Here is a 21723-nt window from a genome sequence, read left to right as displayed (position 1 = left end):
GCATGTGCGGAGCGCTTCCGTCAATTTCAGCCAGAGTGACGTCGCACACGCATGCGTAGAACGGTTTCATTTTGCGGCTGTATTTCCGCCTTGCAGTTTCCAATCGGAGCGATGGCAGGAGTGAAAGTTTCTCTGCTTTATGGAGGTACGTTCGCTCTTTTAATTTCTTCTTTTCCTTTTAAACATCCCGACTGCGAGAGCTCAGCCTGTGTCCTGCTGTCGGCCGATAAGCAGCTCTTGTTGAATGTATGGCACCAAATGATGGCAATGGTGATGCTAGCTTCTTTAGCCTGGTGCTGATGCTTCCTTGCTTGCTGTCAAGGAGGTTTTGCCACCAGCATGGAGGAGCTGCAGTTTCATGTTGCAAAAAACCTAACATCTTATTCCTCACTGTAGCTTTTGCTGCCTTTATGGCTTCGGAGGTGCTTGCCTTTGTGGAGGATCTCGACGACACGTAAGTGAATTATTGCAGGTTTGTGGGAGATTTGTTTCATTGGCGTTTTCCTTAATAAAGTACATTTTTAATAAAAAAATCAGATCTGACTTCCAAATCTAAAGTTAATTTATCGTTTTCTTTCTGTCCAATTTGAGAAATCTTTCATAATAGCAAGGTGGCTGCTTTTCTGTTTGGCAGATTTAAAGAGACCAGAGTGAATGACATCTGGCTGGTTGATGTAAGTTTTAACACATGCACGCACGCACGCACGCACACACATACATTCACGCAGAACCAACTCCATGCCAGGCCGGATGCCACCGGGCTCATCCCTGGCGGAAGTAGTAGCATGCGTGGTGGAAGTGGGCGGCGGGGCTGAATGCAGGGTCACATTGTGCTTGTGATCACGTCAATGACAAGCCATGCATGGAGGGCAAAGCCAGGGGGGCTTATCTTACAGTCGGCGTCGCTTTTGGGCCAGCGGAGCTGACGGAAATGCATCCAAGCCGGGAAGTATTGTCAAGTTTTGTGATGAAGTGATCCTAAAACGCACCCGAAAAATTCTGATTCATTGGTAAAGTGGAAGCGATACAATGAAGTCTTCCTTTGTTTAAAGTACAGCATGAGAGGTGGCAAAAGACCTATTTATTATTATGTTCCTTTTACACAGAACCCTGTGGAGCAGAATACTGCTGCAAATAATGCACATTCTCACATCTGCATGGCATTCCGCTATCTGCCAATCAGACGGCATCTGGGGTGACATATGGTATAGAATACGTCGACAATTGCTTTCAACCCTAAATTAGAAACGAGTGTGAACGCAGTCCTGGCATCAATGAATAACTTTACACCTAAACCCTGATACTACGTCTAAAGGTGGAAAATTGTCCCCTATTTTCTGTTTGGGCTGTTCATAGACTCCAGCGACAAATGGCAGCATTTATAAGCAGTGTAAAAGGGGCTCTCTAGCATAATAGATTATGGATAAGGCATACGCGTTAAACTGGCGCAACGGTGTCTTGGCATTTATCTGCCTGTCCCTTTCAGCCAAAGTTAGCTGAAGCGTGATATTGCTGAGTCTGAAGAGCACGTTCACGCAGCTGCTGTCGGTTGCTCCATTGACATAAATCGATGTGTGGCGATGACTGCGACGGGCTTCTTCCACAAAAAAACAAAAATAAAATCATTCTTTTTTTTTTTTTACTGGCGGCTATGGGCTTCCAAACACAGCAAGCTACATGATAAAACAAGTCATTTGGATCAAGTGTATTCTAATTCCATGATCCAAAATGTTGTTTACTTGGACAATGTAAAGCTGTTCTTTTACAAAATGACAACATTTGATATTAGCTTTCAATGGGCTCCTCAGTTTGAAGCCCATCGCAGCGTCTGATTGGCTCATGTCTGTCCACAACGTGTTGTAACTCTTGCCAATATCTCGCCCTCAGTTCTACGCGCCGTGGTGCGGCTACTGTAAAAAACTGGAGCCGGTGTGGCACGACGTGGGCGCCGAGCTGAAGCTCTCCGGGTCGCCGGTCCGTGTCGGCAAGATGGATGCCACCGCTTACTCGGGTGAGTCGCTGTCATTTGGTTTATTTGCGTTTTTAATGCAAGCATCTTTTGATTTAAAGGACATTTTGTTCTTTTCTGTGGTAGGAATGGCGTCAGAGTTTGGCGTGCGCGGTTACCCCACGATAAAACTGTAAGTTTCTGCAGCCATCAGGCCAAAAATGCTTTTCATTTTGAATTATGGAAAAAGGGGGCTAATGGTCAATAATCTGTTCACGATCCCTTTTGTCGATTGACTCTGATTGAAAAACCTAAAACGTCCAAAGCGATGCAACGCCGCCTTCTACAGGCATCTGTCACTCATTAGAGTACAAAACTGACTTTCACAGACAAGCTGGCAAGACCCTTTTCCACATCTACCCGTAGAAAAACATTCTCGACGACTACATTCGTCCATGGCAGGCAACTGTTGGATTCCGGTTGACGTCTATAAACGACTACAGCAGTGAATGGGTTAATGATGTGCAAAGTTGGGTCGGTCATTTCCAGTTAAAGTCCATAGCAGCACTGGCTGTGCTAGTATCCCCGCCCTTCCTCCCCGAGCATTTCATTTGCATGAATTTTCTCTGCATCTGGAGTGTCTTTGGTGAGGTTTGTTCTGGGTTCCTCTGGAGTCTTTTCCCCCGGAGCTTCGGTCCGTGGAGATGCGTCCTTCACGATGGAACACGCCGTGCCGCTGCTGCCGCCTGAGGCGTAATCAGAACAAACCTTGCTCACATCATGCTAGCTAAATTCGGTTACCTCTTTTAATCAGAAGCGACAATGTTCACAAGAAATGAGCGTTTTCGCCTGATGCATTAAAGAATACTTCATGTGTAAAAGGAGTTTTCTTTTTAATATGCAGTTGCCGCAGTGGGCGTTTCATCGAGCTCCTTTGGGGAAGTGCATTTCATGCAGCGCAGGCGAATGATGAAACTTCCATGAGAGGATAGCCAAAGTGCCCCCAACCCCCCCCCCCCAAAACCATCCGATTTAACCTTTTCCCCACGCCTCCCGAGAGCATTAAGCCCTGTGGGCTGATGCAACCGCAGACACACTGCACGCCGCCGCGCTCTTTTTAGCACATGTTGCCAACGCTCCCGTTAAATGCAGGTTTAAAAAAAACAAAAAAAAACAAATCCCAATTAAATTGAAAGTCTAATTATCTAGTTAAATAATGTAGGGATGGGCCCTATTTTATGTATGTGGTTCTTGTGGTAGCTGCCGATACCAGCCGCTGATATTGAAGGTAAAAAAAATAATCTGGCTTCGAGTAAGTCCTCTTCGGCAGTAGTTGGTGCTATAGGGTGTCAGAAAGAAAAGTCTTTCAAAAGTACAAGACGTATCGGTCGTCATAAGTGAGTCCTCAAAATTGACTGTTTTATGAAAACACATCACATCAATTTAAGCATTCCTATTTGTATTTGAACTTGAACTTATTTTGCAGATGTGTGAAGGTCCTGTAAAAAATACTGTATTCTAATAGTTTGGCTAAAATGCAATGATTTATTTTAGCATCAATATAATATTTTAATATTTTAGGAGTAATCTGCCAGTCAGATTGTTTCCTTGTATGAGACAAAGTCTGGCAATCTTTTTGGAATGTTATACCAAACTGCAACCTTGATCAATAATATCTTGATGGGTCAAAGCAGGTGCACAACAAGATGTTTTTTTTTTTTTTTTAAATGTTCCCCCCAATGTGCGCTGATCTCCAATATTTGATGCTTTCTTGACTAAACTGTTGAGTTGTGTCCCCTTTGCAGGTTGAAGGCTGACCTGGCCTACAATTACAAAGGTCCACGGACAAAAGACGACATTGTGGAATTTGCCAATCGTGTGGCGGGGTGAGTGCTGATTCCGTCCTGCCTGCCTAGCGCTTCTGCACGGGAACGCTGCGGTGCACTCGCGAACCGCATCATCCGTATATAGCGCCGATTTGGACTCCTTTGAGCCGGATCTGTTCCTCAGCAAGCGGTTGCTTATCACCACTGGGTGGCAGCACAACCTCACAATGCGAATGACCTCAACGTGAGCTTGTCTTGCTGTGCTCCAGTCCAACACTTTTGTTTATCAAATGTGCTTCTTCTAAAACATTTTGACCTTAACAAGTAAGCACGGCATTAGAAGGAGCACCGATCACGATCCAATTGCGGCGACGCGTTTGCCACAGCTCTTGTATTGGATCCCATTCGCTGGCGTAGCTAATCTTGCGGCCACCGGGTCTCCATTTTGTTGCCTCGTTTCAACCCGGGCGACGTGGATGCGCTCTCTGCAGGCCGGCCGTTCGAGGCCTTCCCAGCAAGCAGATGTTCGAGCACATGATGAAGCGACACGACGTCCTGTTCGTGTACGTCGGCGGCGAGTCTCCCCTCAAAGTAAGTGCGTGTCACCTCACTGTTTGGATTATGTGAAGCAATGCAAAAAAAATGCCTTTGTTTATTTTTTCATTGGCTTGCCAGGAGAAGTACAACGACGTCGCCACCGAGCTCATCGTCTATACTTACTTCTTCTCGGCCTCGGAGGACGTCCTGCCAGAGGTAAAACAAATGATGAAAAGATGGTTTGAACTGGTTGTTTTCTGGCTTGTCACTCAAGATGTGATCAATAATTTCACCTTTTGCATTGATAGTAAATATACGGGCCTTATAAATACATGCTTTGCGGTGACGTTTTGTCATCCGTGTGATGTGCAAAGTCATCATTGTGTCTAGTGAAGCTTGAAATCTGAAATGGGCTTCGCGTGGTTATTTGTCATCCTCTCAGGTTTGCCGTCCCGTTTAACATTCTCTGCGTGTAAACTCGCTTTGAAAGGAGACATTTTTCTGTTTTCAGTCTGTAACCTTGCCGGAGCTGCCTGCGGTTATCGTCTTCAAAGATGGCGCCTACTTCACCTACGACGGTGAGCGCCGCTTCCCGAACGGGCTCGTCGGCTCTTCCGTTAAGCCCCCTGCTTTTTCTGTGTCCAAGAGGCAACTTCTTTGGATTCCTAGCGCAACCCATTTAGGCAGAAGACGATGATCAGGGCCAGAGTTGGTTGCACCCTGGTGCGCCTTGGTTGCCGGCAAACAGCCACACAATGAAAGCTTCTGCTTCTTCAAGATAGAGCGGACTATAGGGTGTCGTGTTTCACGCCAAACCCATCCAAGCAGGCCTTCATGGACGGTGAAGCGAAAAGCAACTCCCGCAAAGGTTAAGACGCGCAGTTGTCCAAAAAAAAGGGCCAAGATTCAGGCGCACTGAGCGAGCGCTATAGCAGATGTTTGTCTCTTTGATCACATACGTTTTGTGCGTAAAAGCGGCGGTTTTAGATTTGGACCGCAGCCTGTGTAGGCAGCACACTCGTGGGGCCAAGGTTACTGGAAAGCAGTCACGCTTTAACTCCCCTATATAGTGACTCTAAAAGCATTGTTATTCATACAAAGGTTCAATTGAACAAATTCCTGACGCTTGCCAACATTCCATTCCTCACACAAGCACGCACACACACGCAGATTGCATTGTTGGCGCACTGAGGCTCACAATTCCTAGAAAACGCAACCTAGATGGCCTCCTCCTCCTCCTCCTCCTCCTCCTCCTCGCTCAGATCCAAAGCACTGCTCTCGTTCTTGTGAGTTTGAAGAGACGAACCGCGCCGTCGAAATCCGGCCTCTCATTTCGCGCAAATAATTCCGCGGCGCCTCGTCGTTTGCGTTTCACAGCTTTGGCGCACATCGCAAGCCGCGTGATTTCCCCCCCCCACCGCCCCCCCTTCACGGCTGCCGTTAAAATAAGAATAGGGCACTGAGGCTCATGCATATTTAATTTCCCACAATCCTTCACGCTACAGAGGCTGTCGTTTGGAAGTTTTTACCAGCGGCCGGACGACGGCGCGTCTGAAGGGTGTGATGAGCGACGAGGTGGACCCGGACGCTCGGCGGAGGAGGCCGTCGGACCGTCCTAGTTATCGCTGGGCTTAAAGTCTCCGCGCTAATCCCTCTCCTGTTTGACTGCGCCGCTCCTCCTTTGGGAGCGTACAAAACGCAGCCAGCTGTGAGGCGGAATTAGTTTGCATACATTTACGGCGGGCGTTTAAGCGACGGGCCGCCTAACGCGCCGCGACAGCCATGACAAGACGCCGCCGCGCCTCTGAAGATGATAACGCGCCGGATCGTAGTCGGCAAAGATGACGAGGATGGCGTTGAAGGTGATCCCAAGTATTTATAACACGTGTACAATTAAGAGCCGACTTATTTTGTCAACTCGTTATAATACAAAACACAAGAACATGCCAAGTTTCACCATCTGTCGTGGAAAACGAACCCACCACTAAAACAGCCACGTGAGAGGATCGCGTGTGACGGTTAACCTTCCTCCTTGAATATGTCGGGGGCTCCCCGTTTATCCCGCCTCCCCGCCGAGTGAACCCCGACAGGCCGTATGTCGACGTCCGAGTCGTCCGGGCCGAGAGCGGCTCGAACACGTTTCAAGGTGAAGCAGATGCAGCGGAGGTGGGCGGGGGCCCTCAGCTGGCTCCGGGGGAAGGAGGCGCGTCCGCCCATAAAGCCGGAGCATCTGCGGAAAGAATGCGCTGGAGCCGACTCAGCAGCTTCCTCGCACAAACTCAGCATTGATATCCACGCCAGTGACGACCTTGCGCGGTTTGAAATGAAGCCATTTGAGCGTCGTGTTCACTCGTAGGCCCTCTGGGGCGGCTCGCTGCCTCGCTTAAAAAGCGTGTCAAAGTCATTGGCCATCTTGTAATTACTCTCACGGTGGCCGTGAGGTCGTGATCACTTATTAAGGTGTCGTAATGAGGTCCCCGTTGCCCTTTGAGGCGCATAATGAGCGTCCCGCGAGCGCTTTTCAGACGTTCCGCCGCTATTTTTATCCAGGGGAGCGCCTATCGTCTCCACACGTGGCCGCCAGATGTGCGAGCGGCGACATGCGGCGCGTACCCATTCACATACCCACGCTGGAGCCTTTTTTTTTTTTTTTCTTTTTCTTGTTTTCCACAGTGCCTTTGTGTTGAAACACACAGCCCCCTTTCATGCATTTTCAGTGGAAAACATGATCGCTCGTGTCCAGGCAGCAACCGTAGTGTCACGCTACATCGATTGCAAGATTAAAACTGACATTTACTGTATGGAAAACAGGAGTTTGGACAGCCACGGGAAGTGAAAAGTGAAGACAAATGTGGAGTGGTAGCCAGGCCTTCGCACCCTTTGTCGTGAGAACAACTTCATCTGTCTTGGGAAGATGCTAGCTAGCGGATTTTGGAGCTCCGAGGCACCTAAAGGTCCTCGGTGGTCTTCGTTTTTCACATTAAACTCATCCAAGCATGCTTTTGTGCACTAGGTCACTGCGCGGGAACTGATTAATGCGAAGGACTTCCAGTTTGATACACACTTCTGATAACATTTTCGTTGAAGAAACTGATCAAGTTTCTGATTTTCCACAATAGTTTGCAACGATAACTCGGCGAGGTTCCATACATATCAATATGCGAGACTTTCTTTCTGCCAATCTCTGCAAGTGTCCGCATTTTGCCCTAAAACTTCAACTCGGGTCAGGGTTGAGCTGACCTGGCACAGTCTTGCTCAAGAATGTTGTGTGTGTGTGCTTCCATGTTGCAGAGTACGCCGATGGCAGCCTGAGCAGTTGGGTCAACAGGGAGCGCTTCCAAGGCTACCTGCAGATCGATGGCTTCACGCTGTACGAGCTCGGAGAAACGGGTACGGTCTTTATCAGAAAGCTGACGTTGCAAAACACCCCTGCAATAAAGAACATCTGCCAATTAGCCGCCAAAATATTCGTTGTATTATTTTGGTGGGTTTTTCAACTTTGTGCATATAAAATGGCAACATGTGATTGTGAGGTGCCGGTGTATTTTTATTTATTTTTTTATTCACCCGGGCTGACAGTCATCTCACGTTCTGCCGAGTAATCTCTGTGACCTTGAACGTGTTTTGTCTCTTTAAAAGGCAGGCCCGGCCCGGCCCGGCCTATTGAAAGACGCCAAAGTGAGCGAATAAGGATGGACGGTTGGCCGGCTATTCACTGGCTAACGCGTTAGCCGCTGCGTGTGCCGTCGGTTGATGCGATCGACGTGACGTGTTGACGTTGACATTTTGCGAGCGATTGAAAGAGCACCGGTACGGCCGCTGGGCCGTCCTCCCTCTGTGCTAACCACGTTATGGATTCCAATGAGTTTGAAATAATGCTGTTGGGCCATAATGAAGTTGACTTCATCGCAGTTGTGTAACAGAGAATTTGCGGGGGACACATTGCACTTTAGCTTCTTCAGTTTAAGCGCTGCCCATATGTGAGTCTTCAGTAATAGTCCGTGTGGAAAAAACCCCCACAATGCACAAACCCGCAAAAAGTGATATAGCGAGGGATGACTGGACTGTACATGAACTCTTTTTTTTTTTTTTTTTTTTGTCCCAACTTCAATCAATTCCCAATTGTCACAGCCTCCGATATATCCGGCAGTCGAGTCGTTTAAGGACATTCCCTCCTCCTCAAATCCGTAGCATGTTGCTCTACTTTGCAGACGCTCCCTCCCACAGGAAGTCTCCAGCTTAGTGCGAGCAGCGGTTTGGAGTGAGGCTGCGCGCCGTCTAATATTAGACGCAGCAGCGTTTCAGCTTAATGTGCACCTTCCTGTGACGGGCGCTTTGATTTAGCCGCTTGTCTCACCCCGCCAGCCCCGGCACCTAACAAGCTCTCCCGCCGCACAGAAATGCTTTTTAATTAGCGCGTCGCTGATTAAAGATGGAGGCTTTGAAATAGGCGCTCAGATATTGGAGGAGTGTGACTCTTCTGTGAAAGTGTCGGGGATGCAAGTGTGTCGCCGGCGGAATAACATTTTCCGCTTGGCGGCCCCCGTCGGCCACACGACGTAATTCGTACTGACAAAAAGCACGGCGTCCATGTCTAAGTGCCCGCGCGCTCCAGCCTGGGCGGCGGCCCCACCGCGTCCTTTTGACTCCATTTGAGGGGAGGCGACTGTGACGCACTCTGGGATTGCTTTCTTACTTACAAACTCTTGAGAATAGTTTTTTACATGAAATTGTCGGGTCACTCATTCGGTGTTAATTTCCGTCTGTAATAAACATACCAACACCAGCCTCTTAACATCTCTGGTAAAATTAGAATTAGGCAGAATGCGTTCCGTCTGTAGATAAGATAAGAATCTTTTATTGGTACCGAGAGTCGACGCGTTACAGCAGGACAAAAAAAGATTAAAAAAAAAAAAAATAAATACATTGGCGCCTTGACTTAGGAGTGCCCCCAACTTACAAGTTTTTCCAGTTACGAGCCATTTTAATTTTGAGAGCCACGTTTTGTGAAAACGAGCAAGATTCGCCTATGCCGCTGTTAAGGTGCTTTAATGCTCTTGCGTGTGGGTCAGGCGAGCCACGGTCTATGTATGTTTTTAGTGAGAAAAAAAATACCACATACAGACTTGTTTATTTTTTTGTACAAGATGAATACATTGACTAAAACGTAGTGGGAAAGCTTTTTGTTTGTGGATTTCATTTTGTTTTGGAAAATGCACTCGATGAGAAAAACCAGGCCAGACTTTAGGACAAGCAGAAGCATGTCTTTCCATCACGACGTCATGCAGAACAAACAACACACCTCCACTTTATTCCTTGCGACCGCAGCAGCGCAGTTCATACGATCCGTTTGGCGAAAGGCCCTCGCGAAAACAAGCGCTTCCACTCTGCTGCTCCAAATGGCTCATTGAGCAATCAAAGTGGCAGCTCTGCCAGCCACCATCAGGGGGCACTCCCGTCACAACTGGCTGATGAGAGGCCCTGTCGAGGTCCGCATCCTGTGTTTTCTCAAGGACCGAGAGCCTGTTTAGGTTGAAGGCTCGCAAGGATATTGTAATCCATTTCACCCGAGTCCAGCTAAATACGAACGAGTAAGAACAAGGCGGACTTGAGCGTCTTATCTGGCCCGCCGTGGTCCTCTCACCCGCTCCCTTGTGATTGCCTTTTGTAATCTGCCAGCCCGCCCCCTTGTCTGCCCCCTTTAGGCAAACTGGTGGCGATTGCAATCATCGACGAGAAGGACCCCACAGAGGAGAGTGGCAGGTACGCCGGCGCCTTCAAGTGCACGGCTGGCCAATCAAGATAACGCTCGCTGACAATTTCAGGGCAAGTTTGCTCACAGTCTTTTTCTTCCACTTTTTTTTTTTTTTCCCCCCCCAGATTGAAAGTGTTGATTCAGACGGTTGCCAGGGAATACAGAGAGCACTTTAGCAGGTATGACATCCAATTTGTTGGTTTATTCAGGGATGGCGTGCCCATTTGTCTTTGTGCTTGGCTCCAAGAGATAACGATGCTCCCAAATACTGGCGCTCTTTGAGCTGTCACTCAAAATCTTTTTCAAGGGGGGCATGTCATGTGTCCCCTCCCGACCATTTAGTTTCATGCCAGTGACATGCTTTTGTGCAAATAGCCTGGGGACCGGGACTTGATTGGATATTGTAGACCTCCTTTTTCTTAGCCTGACTCAAAGTATTCTGTTTTGAGGGGGCGGTCCTGCTCCTCGCCGCGCTGCCCTCGACTGCTGGGCCAACGCTGCGTTATCAGGACAGGTTGCGCAGCTACTTGTTGAGCCCCCAGCTCTAAAATGTGCCAACGGTATTTCCCGCTCGAGGGGGCGGCGGCACTTGATCAGTAAATTGCGCCTGCCAACGACTGTCGCGCCGTGGCGTTCCGATGGAAATTAGCCACGCTGCGACATCGCAGTGTGGCAACATTCAGCACGGCTCGCTCACGAGCGCCTTTTCGGACAGAGGCGGAGTTACTTTGCCCTTTCATTTCGCATGGTGGCAATCTAGACAGCCGAGCGTTTGTTTCCCAGCAGTCAAATAGTCCATTTTGCGCAATATGCTGCATTTCCACCGCCCGACCAAACATGTTTGCAGTTCAAAGTAATGATAATAGATGGTCGTAAGAGGTACAAAAAAAAATGAAGCGGAGCCCTCTCTGAGTTATTGCTTGTGGGCGCTTACCTTAAATATCGCCGCTCCGGTAGGTTCTTCCCCGCCTTCATGCCGTAAGGCCTGCGAGATTCAATTTTGGAAGCCTTTACCTCGGGAACCGCTGAGCCAATCTGATCATAAACATGCCTTCGACGGATATGCCGCTTTAAGGATTCATTTCCTCAGGGGGGGAAAAGTTGAATCAGGAAGTGGCCGGAATCGTCCTGCAGTGGAGATCATCCGCCAGGCAAGGTTGCGCTCCGATTGCTCAACTCGGGCCTGAAAAAGTAATTACAACTTGTATCTGCATACGTCCCCGGGTCCCTTAATAGACATTCAGATGGAGACTTTTTATTAGCTTCATTCCCACGCCGCCTGACACTTGTCAGCAAAATAATCAATAAACCAGAGAGATGTTTTCCATTGTGTCGGCGGGATTTATGACACGCTCCCGTCTCCTCGTCATTGACGCGAGCGCCGTCGCCGTTACGTGGCGCCTGGAGGCTGCAATGAATAGCGAGAGCGCGCCTAATCTGTCGTTCGCCCGGACGCCTGCTGCGGCCGTCTTACCTGGACTACCCACAATGCACTCTGCCGACACAATCGCGTCCTAATAGAATCCCTCGTCCTGCTGCCGTTGTGACCATTTATTCCCCAAATCGGTTTGTGGCTTTTTCGCAGATGCAGCACAAGTTTGTTTGCACTCCGCCCGGACAGGAAGTTTACTTTAGTGTGTGCGCGTTTTGCGTACATGAGCGTCAGCCTCACTTAATTAACGGTGCCTTGTGTCCACAGAGACTTCCAGTTTGGCCACATGGACGGCAACGACTACATCAACAGCCTCATCATGGGGTGAGCGACAAACGCCGGCCTTCTTCTTCTTCACTCCCTCGTCCCCGTCGTTGTCCCCGCTCGCCCACGTGCCGCAAAACGCCGCAAACCCTCTGGTGTGCGATGCTGATAGTCAAACAGACACGGTTTGAGGATGAGTGGCGTACACGGCGACACGTATAACCTAATGGCTTGCCAAAGAGGCGCGCTGACGACGCCTGGCCGAGAACCCCCGCCCCAGAAAGGCCCACTTTTAATTAAGACAGTCGACGCAGGCCTGATCAAACGAGGCGTCTTCATATAATCCAGTAGATGAGCAAGGCATCTGTTTGCACGCTTCCTGGCGAACATCCGACGCGGTTTATTACTCAGTCGCGCTTGGAAATTTGCCGGCGTTTGCCGGCCGGGCATGAAAGGACGCGATTGGCCTTCCCGCGCTGGGTTTTCCAGGGTTTTGCGGGTGTTTGGAGGCAGCGGCGCAGGATTAATTGCCCTCCTTTGAGGGATAAAATCCTGGCCCCCCTCAATGTCCACTAATCCCCTCCCTCAGGATGCCCGGCGAAATAAATCTGATGGCTTTTTATCCCGCTTTCTGTCATCACAGCGATTACTGCGTCCTGGCAGCAGCTTGTCTGGCATCAGGCTGCCACTGCTTTCACCCCGCGGCGCACGCACACACACGCGCGCGCGCGCACACACACACACACGAGGACATTACTTAGGCTTACACTCATTTCCTGCACTAACCCAAAAGTCAACCACTCCTTGCCTCACTCTGTCCTCCCTACTGTGGCCTCTTGCTTCTTCAAGTTCATGACATGCACATTGGGAAGCCACATACCCACAATGCACCACTGACTGACACACACAGCCCAAAGTCAAGTCAAGTCAAATTTTTTTGTATAGCCCTTAATCACAGGAGTCTCAAAGGGCTTCACAAAATGGTCTTTACTGGGAGCGCAAGCCATCTTTTTTGCTCTTAAAAAACACTTATTCTGTGGACAAAATGAGCATTGGCTGTGCGTTTAAATTATTCACTCACTTTTCAAGTCATTAAGCTGACCGTCTCCTGGCGCCAGTGCCATAATTAGCATTTATATGAGATCAGAATTGATCTTAATATACACTCGCCGCACGACCACAACATTAGGTGCCCCTGCGCAATAATGAGAAGCAATACAAGACCCGGATTATAATTTTTTTTTTGCCTTTACCAAAATGATGATGCTCATAAAGCTTGTACCCCTCTCGTGTAGTTAAATGAAATGCTCTTCCACTAGATGGCAGATGGTACAATTGTCCTCTGCATCCACCTGTTGGCATTCATCCGACACATCAATAGCTTTGCGTTCGACTAAACGGGTCCAGATTTCAATCTGAGTACATCAATTTGAGTTTCACGTCAAACATTTGTGTGCTTGTCTTGCGATATCCGTTGCTTAACCCGTTCACTGCCTTTGACGTATTTATTTGTCTTTTCACAGTCCAGCCATTCAATCACAGGAACATATTTATGTTATTTTTCGAGCTTTTCCAAACGTTAGGGTAAAAGAGAGTCTGAAAATGTCTGGCAGTGAATGAGTTAAAGGGTCTCAACATTATTCGAATGTAAAATACGTGCCTTGGTTCAATGACAGCTGGCAAACGAAGCTAAATGCCTTTTGAAAATGGAATACTGGTGGACATTCAGCTTTGTCCCACTAAAAACGCGTTTTTCCTCAAGACCGTTCATTGTTCTCCCCTCTGAGCGAGGTTAGCAGGCTAATCCATATTTATTGAAAATGGCCGCCATCTGTCGCAATCGGCAGCACATCAGGTGGGATGCACATTTGTGCCGCGCGTGACTTGCAGAGCTCAGCCGGTCAGCTCGGCAAAGGCTGCGGTGACTCGGACGCGTCGCAAGCAGCGACGGATCCGCACGCACGCGTGTGCACTTTTTGTCGCCACTTTAGAAGTAACGCGGCGGGGACGCGAGATGGCAGCGGCGCGATGGAGTGCCAACGCGGGCCCGGGTGGGAGGGGGAGAAGAGGGATCGCTCGTTTGCATGACCTTGTTATCTGATTGAGTTGTGTAATTCCGCCGTTGATTTGTCCAACGCAGGCAGCGGCCTCACTGTGCGCCGGCCGGGTGTCTGTACATTTTGTATGCCGGCTGCATCTTAAACTGCCGTTTCCATTCAGCACTACAGGTCATTCCAGTTCACCACCGTTGAAGAGAAAATCCTCATGTCTTGTTGCAATAGCCAGGGTTAGAATACTTTTGGATTCTTTTCTTTATAGTTGTTTTTTTATATTTTCACAATGTGCCTGCCTCTCACCAAAGTCTCTGACGGCAATCGACAGCGATCCAGCCAATAACGAGACGACACCGAGTGAAGTCAGTCTGACTGCATCCGCGCAGCCATAGCCACAATTAGCAATTGGCAGCAAAGGAGATTGGGGGGGGGGGGGGACTCAAATGGAGGTACACGGTGTTAGAACCAGGCGATTAATCAAAATCGAAAGCGTGATTTCGACTTTGGCATCTCTCGATCTTTTTCTTTTCGAGGTTGCAAAGTAGGAGCTGTCCACAGCGCACATTAAAGGCGTAATAAAGAAAAATAATTGCAAAAGCTTTTTGGACTGACCGAAAGAAACCCTCCAATTCTTTTGACTTTTGCATGCAAACTGTTTGCAGAAAACGCCGAGTAAATTCCGAGGCTGGCCATCTGCTTTTCGCCTTCTTGTCGGCACACAAACAAGAAATTGTCTCTCTGAAAGCATTCCCATGGGAAAAGTACAAAGGCTTTGTCGATCATGCCATTGTGCTCTTCTGCGTGGCAATTTGTTACCGCAGAAGCCACAATTTGTTCCCGCTTTGATGCCGGTGGTCCGCGCCGCGGAGAGGATTACGATTGGAAAAAAAAAAAAAAAGGGTAAAAAGCCGTGTTTTCTGTTTTGTTTTCAGTGAGGTGACAGTGCCCTCCATTATCGTCCTCAACACAGCCAACGAGCAGTACTTCCTGCCCAGCCAGCCGACCGAAACCGTGGAGCAGCTGGTCCAGTTCATCAGCGGCGTTCTGAACGGTTCTGTGCCGGTATGAAATTACCTTTCTCACGCTTGACTGCGCCTTATGCATTCAGATCACCTCCTGCTTAATATTTAGAGCCCGAGCACCAGGAAAGTTGGATTAGAAAAAAATAACATCAATAAAAATCAGACCCCAATCGGCACGTAATCGGGTGGACGTGTCTGTTATAACTGGACGCATGAAATGGTCTCAATGGCCCATGGCCAAAATGGAACAGGAAGTCTCCCATTTTAGTTTGAAGTAGCCATTTTGCATGCTCCTATCTACTAGCCCAGTATCTACTTTGAGTTATTCATCCAAATGAGCCCCAGTTGAAAGTATCTGAGACAGAAGAGCTTTCATGATTTTCAAACCTCATTTTATACACCATAGCAATTTTTTTTCTTGAATCATTCGAATTTGGCAGCGTTGCTAACGACACTCCTCTGTGGTGTGTCAAAAAGTGTGTTTTTATTTAAGAGCGACTTTAACCGATATCTATGTGGGAGTGCAGAATTTGCCCAAATAGGAAGCAGCTATCCTAGACAGATGAGCGACACTCAGTTGAAGAGCTTTATTTTTTTTTTTTTTTTTTCCCCCTCAAATTTCCTTTGCAATCACAGCAGCAGTCATTTTAAACATGTTGCTTCCCATTTCTGATAGCGTTCACCCAATAAGGTATTTGTTGCAATCTCCTTTTGCATGTTTAGATTGCATGTCGCTATCCCTCCTGACCAGATAATCTCCAAATAATTCTTTTGGTCCAAGTCAAACAACGAGATTAGTACACGACGCAGCATTGTAATCCGCACGCGGCTCCGGTGAGGCAAAGTCAAACCAGCGTAGGGAGGCCCTCTCCTCTTTTGCGGAAAGTTCATCGCTATTTCTTGCCTCGCATTGACAAAGCCACTTACTGAACTGGCGCAGAAGCAAAACAACGTGCTCAAATGTTGATGTACGTGCACTCATGGGACGCATCATTAGCTAAAGGAAATGTCGTGTACAAAATATGGCTTGTGCGTTTTATTTCTTTCTTTTATTTTTCAAGCCCGTCCCACTGATCGTCTGCAGTTTACATTTATTTACATTTATTTTATATTTTTGCTTCATTTATTACAATGATTCAATGATTCTAATTTAATCATTATCATCATTCAATGACTTAGAAATAATATTTTTAAATGAGCATGAATTTGATTGAAATATTGATATTTTATGTTCACATTTTAACTTAAAATAAAAAATAAAAAAATGACCTGGTTTACAAATGACTGGCCCACCTTTTTAAAACTCAAATGAGCACAAAGGTTCGCCCACACCTGATTCAAGGGGTGCTCGCTGGGTTACATTGGCAGGCATCGCGTTGCAAAGGCAGAATTTCCAAGTGTACCTAATGTATCGGCCGGCGAGCGCACATGCAGATACCTCGTGCAGGAGCGGAAATAAATCTTCGTCATCTGTAAGAAGGATGAAACGCATGAGTGAGCTCTTGCGTGCGGGCGGCGCACTTAGCCGCGTCTGAAGCACCAGAGGATGCGGCTGACAGGCGGCAGCGGCTCATTTGCAGCTTTTTTTTTTTAATTTTTTTTATGACAGTTACGAAGTGTTTTTATTTTTCATCTTTGCTCCTAACTGCCGGTGTCTTGCTTGCCATTCCAGGATTTGATGCGGCAACACGGGGACAACAACTTGCATGTAAACAAATCTGACTTCCCAGCTCGCCAAAATTGTCAGAGCTCCACTATAATTGGCCCCTCCGCTCACACCGGCCACTGCCCGGGAGGTGTGGCTTGTCAGTAATTGAGCGCACACGCAAATTTAAGGGCTTTCGGCAAGAGCCGCTACGCTAATTGTCTTCCGCGCGGAGCCCTTTCTAAACAGGCCAATAATTGCCGTTTGCCGGAGTTGTCGTCGCGTAATTGCGACAAACGGCCGGCGGCGAACAGCACGAGTGTGAAATTAGCATCTAAACAATATTCGCCACTCCATGAAAGTGTCTTGGCCTCCCCGCAGGCTCAAGGAGGCGACGGCTTCATCCAGAGGATCAAGCGCGTGGTCTTTGACGCCAGATCCACCGTGATGGTAAGCTCCCATTACACAAGACATTTTCTTCAATGAAAGGAGATTAAGGAATGGGGGCTTGGTCTTTCTGCTGCAATGTTGCTCAACAAATAAAAAGTTAGTGCATACATTCAAGCCGTCTATCGCATCGGGGGGTGGGTGGGGCTACAGCTCCAACTGAAATCCAACCATTTTCTGCCACTGATGAAGATACAGTCAGCTCCATAAATATTGGGACATGGACACACTTGTCCTCTCGTTGGCTCTAAACGCCAACACGTTGAATTTGAAACGAAGCAAAGAAAATGTGCTTACACTGCATACTTTCCTCTTTACTTTGAGTCTATTCACACCCAAGTCAGGCGAATGCCGCACAACTTGCAACACTTTGTATATGTGCCTCCCACTTTTAGTTATGTTTTTAGTCACAGGGAAACTTAAAAGGAGTTTTGGATGAATACTTTGTATTCATATTTTTGGCAGCAAACTAGCCCATTTAAGACTTGCTTGTCTGCGTATGACGTGTTTATGGTTCAATGTCATACGCTGCATGTGAAATTTCAACAAATTTGACATACCTGCCTTCCTTCTAGCCTCAGGTGTCACTTCCAGGTCAATGTAGTGAATGCGCCATGTTTGAACTCTGACATTTTGCAAGTTGGATAACTTTTCAAAGCGCTCTTGCTGTGAATCGTCGCCTCGTATCGCAATGAAATGTCCTGCTGCATTCAACGTCACCAGTTGCTGAATTCCGCACTGCCTACAGCCATGACGGTCCATGAAAGAAATGTAAATAAAACCGCCAAGCAGCAGTAAAACTCAAATATAGCCACTTTTTAAATCCTCTCTAAGCGCGTCTGTAAATGCAAGCGCCCCCCCCCCCCTGAAACGCCTAATGACGTATCATCATGTACCAGGTTCTCGTATGGTTACCTTCGCACTTGAGCGGTTTTCGATTGTGGCACTCGAGCGAAGAGTCTTCGGGAAGTTGCGTCGACCGCGTGGTTCTCGCCGTGCATCTCGATACGGAGCGGGCGAGGGCGAGCGGTGACACGAGTAGAACAAATGCGCCCCGGTGTGCGTGCGCACTTTCCCTCTGGGAGACAAATGACGTTGGCATCGCAGGAATATGCAAGGCAAGCAGTAAACAGGCTGAGGTGGCGGGTATTGGGGGTTTTTTGGGGGGGGGGGGGGGGATGTGGAACTGATAGAGGAGACGGCGGGGTCTTTTCCTCAGGGTCTGTGCTTCTTTCGGGACTAATAATGTTTACTCTGCCATGGCCCTGAGAAGACCGCTTAAACATCTGGCGCAGCGGCACTGTAAAGCTTGCAAGCATTCCTGCAGGCAAAGTTTGCCGTCCGACGAGCGGAATTGTGATGTCGCTCCAAAATGCTGGCAAGCAATGTGAGATTTTTGGAGGCATTGTATGCATCTCTCCGTCAGCCCGGCTGTGCTTCGTTGATGAGCGGGCCCCCGTCGACCTCCCATGGCACCGCCTCGACGCTCGCCGGCTGTCTTAGTGCAGTCTTTGCCAACCTTTATTGCACCTATTTAAGGCACATATTTTACATTCCAAAAATGCCACGAAAAGTACACTGAAATCAATATGATCATGTTTGAGGTTACTCACAAATCTACTTGGTGTGAAATCTGGGCCCACGGAACAATTTTGGTGTAGTACGAATGGAGGGAGGCAGCGCGCAGATTTCTCTCTCGTCAGCCATGCTGTGATTTAAGACTCCCATCCTGGTATGCGTCCTTCCTGCCCGTCCAGCGTGTTCCACAATTTAGGCCGGCTAACTTATTAGCCGCAGGGAGCTTTTATCGAAGAATTGGATAAACACGCTCACGCTTGCTGCTGCTGCTGCTGCTGCTGCTGTAGCTTGGGGATGTCAAGGATACGGCCTGGGACCAAAGGGTTGCGCGCTTGGTTCTCTTGGATCGGCTTAGGTTTTTCCACATAAACTCTAGTCCCCGAGTGCATTTAATGCTCTCAAAGTACCAAACGTGCAAGGAGGAAGTCGTCTTTAACTTGCCTTTCCACCCGTTCGTACTGTAGCTTGAATCCCTTGAATCGCAACGATTGCTTGAAAATAGCAATGCGTGTGTGCTTCATTTCTTTTAATGTTTTATGTTGCCTTTTGCGACCCGTTCAGGTGGCAAGCTAGCAAGGCCTACATTGGTTGTAGCCTCCCTTATGGGTAAAAGCCTAACAAAAGTGTCAAGACAAAGCAGAAAACCTTGGCTTTGCTTTGTTGTTTTATTTTGTTCTGCAGCCCGTTTAGGTCGCAGAGTAGACGATTTAAGACTCACTTCATTCCTTCCCATCTCAGCAAGTCCGATATCAAACCCATGCTTCTTTTGCAGCCCGTTTAGGCAGCCATGGAGTTGATTTAACTTTTAAGGGTGGTTCCTAAGAGTCTTTAAAAAGCTTGATAAAAGTACCGGTGCTCTGATGCTTCTTCTGCACCCCATTTGGGCACCAAAGTATCTTCTTTCAGACTGCCGTCGCTCCTTCCAGTCTCACCTCATCCGCAATGAGTCCCGCTTAGCCCCGCCCAGCCACTGGTAGCCGTTTAAGAAGCGTTTGAAACACGCCGTCATGCTGCTTCTTCAGCCCGTTTAGGCAGCAGCCTAAATTGCGTCCTCAGGTTCATACTGAAAGCCTGCTATGATGCCTTCGTTCCTCCAAAACCGGGCGAGATTCCACACCCTGTCCTTCGTTGTTGGCACGGTGAATGTAACTGTGTCCTCTCCTGCCCCGCCTCCCTACCCAACCGACCCTGCCCGTCTTTTCCTTTCCCACCCATCAGTCAGTGTTCCGCAGCTCGCCTCTCTTGGGCTGCTTCCTGTTCGGCCTGCCGCTGGGCGTGATCAGCCTCATGTGCTACGGCATCTGCACAGCCGAGACGGACGACGGCTCGGACGACATCGACGCTATCAAGCGGGAGGGTCTGACCGACGAGGAAGAGGAGGGGGAGGAGGAAGGAGAGGAGGAGGAGGAGGAGGAGGAGGAGGAGGAGGAGGAGGAGGAGGAGGAGGAGGAGGAGGAAGGAGGGAGAGAGGAGGAGGATCGACGGTTGGAGGGCCCCGAGGGCATGCTAGCGTTAGAGAAGGATCCGGAAGAGAAGAAAACGGATTAACGCAGGGCTGCATGATGGATGGATGGATGGATGGATGGATGCTTGAGTGATTGGATGTGACGTGGAACTCAAAGACGCATCGACGACACAGCCCATGTCGCTGATCTTTGTTTTTCCATCTCACTCACCTGCTTCAAAGCCTGTCTTGCCACAGACTCTCCTACCGTATTTTCCGGCTCTTGATTTAACATGGCCTTTTTGTTGTTCCGCCGGAGTGCGAAAACGGGAGCCCGAACGCACCGTGTCTTGTACGACCCCGTTAGCTAGCCGCCACGAACGGCCAAACCATTTCCTCCTTGTTACGCCTCTTTTTGCCACCCCCTCGCCGTTTAGCCTCCAGTCGAACACAAACAAACCAAATGCTGCCACAAATTGCAACATTTGCGCTTTTGCTTTTGGTTGTCGTTGTTGCTGCTAAAAGATTTGTAAGTTGAGCGGCGCTGCGTGGCGTTTGCACAGTTCGAGATGTTAAGCCGGCGTCCCAAGTGTACGTCATATTCCGCCTGGCGTTTCATTCGCAACTCCTTTACTGGCTGATGGAGCACAGTCGGCGAGGCGTTTCCTGCCACGCGTGCGCTGTGAGCATCCCGCCGCAGCATCCTTACTTCCATAACACCATCAGTCGCTCTGCTAGTTGAAATCAAAGGGATATCTAACTACACTATGGACAAAAGTATTGCGACAACCCATATCGACTAACAGAGGAGCTTGTTCCAAGACGTATGTCCACGTAGCCTCTCAACAGACCAAGATATTTGGACAAACCCTAACCGAATGCTATAATTGTGTGTCCCAATACTTATGTCCATGTGTGTAAGAGTTGAAAATCAAAATTGGCGTTGGACTACACCGCGGACAAAAGTATTGCGACAGCCTGTGTCTGTTGCGGAAGTGGGTCCTTAGACTTTGTCCGTGTATATAATTTCAAATCAAAAGGTGTCTGCAAAACAAAGTCTTTTGTTTGTGTTTTACTTTCCGAACTATAAATACAAACATTTGGAGATGCATGTTTTTTTATTGACTATTTGAAAGCTATTTTAGGAGAGAGCATTTTTGAAAGGCTGGTAATGCTAATACCACCGACTGAAAATACAGTACTTGTCTCTCAGCATTCACGGCTTCCATTTGAAACACTTGGTCTTCGTGTATGATGACAAAATGAGCACAAAGATCGGTTGAAAAATGTCTCGTCTTTTCCCCCCCATTACAACTTTGCTATCAGAGCAGACACATTTTCCAATGATTTCGAATGTTTATGCTGCATAAGGGTTCCGTGTGCTTTAAAAAAAAAAAAGAAAAAAAAAAAGTGTCCTCCCTTTGCCTTCTGGTCTTTGTAGTTTTTTTTTTCCACATTGGACTGAAATAAAGATTTCACCTTTTTCTTGTTGACTGACATGTTTTTTTTCCGTGTTCCGTCTCTTGTTTGATTGACTTCCAGAGAGACGTCCTTCCATCCAATGAAGTACATTTTTATGCAGATTACAGCAGCGATTAATTACTTTGCTTTAATGTGAGAGCCTTGTTCATCATCAATTGAATCTCCCTTGAGGGATTGTCACAACTATAACAGATTAAAAAAGAAAATGCATTTAATGACAAAATAGGATTAAATAAAAATGACAACAATACATTCAAATAAAAGGTCTTGGATTAATTCTCCGTCACCA

The 21723-nt window shown here is 48.0% G+C and overlaps 1 protein-coding gene across 1 annotated transcript; it reads left to right on the top strand.

The window, feature by feature from the left end:
- Positions 1 to 54: 54 nt before the first annotated feature.
- Positions 55 to 21445, top strand: tmx3b (thioredoxin related transmembrane protein 3b). Its single transcript, XM_086021348.1, has 16 exons — positions 55 to 145; positions 397 to 454; positions 635 to 674; positions 1888 to 2011; positions 2096 to 2141; positions 3754 to 3834; positions 4266 to 4365; positions 4450 to 4527; positions 4823 to 4889; positions 7603 to 7701; positions 10017 to 10074; positions 10192 to 10245; positions 11766 to 11822; positions 14749 to 14878; positions 16865 to 16933; positions 19727 to 21445. The coding sequence occupies exons 1-16, from the start codon at positions 112 to 114 to the stop codon at positions 20054 to 20056; spliced, it is 1425 nt and encodes a 474-aa protein (XP_085877474.1). The 5' UTR covers positions 55 to 111; the 3' UTR covers positions 20057 to 21445.
- Positions 21446 to 21723: the final 278 nt, after the last annotated feature.

Source organism: Filicampus tigris, chromosome 21 (assembly GCF_054856515.1).
Source record: "Filicampus tigris isolate MCC_2025a chromosome 21, RoL_Ftig_1.0, whole genome shotgun sequence".
NCBI classification, from domain to species: Eukaryota; Metazoa; Chordata; class Actinopteri; order Syngnathiformes; family Syngnathidae; genus Filicampus; species Filicampus tigris.
The sequence above is the reverse complement of the archived record's forward strand: the minus strand, read 5'-3'. Positions and strand labels throughout refer to the sequence as shown.

Coding starts and splice junctions, on each gene's coding strand:
- tmx3b (XM_086021348.1), top strand. CDS start 112: ATGGCAGGAGTGAAAGTTTCTCTGCTTTATGGAG. Junction 2,012..2,095: donor GGATGCCACCGCTTACTCGG/GTGAGTCGCTGT, acceptor TTTCTGTGGTAG/GAATGGCGTCAGAGTTTGGC. Junction 4,528..4,822: donor CGGAGGACGTCCTGCCAGAG/GTAAAACAAATG, acceptor TTCTGTTTTCAG/TCTGTAACCTTGCCGGAGCT.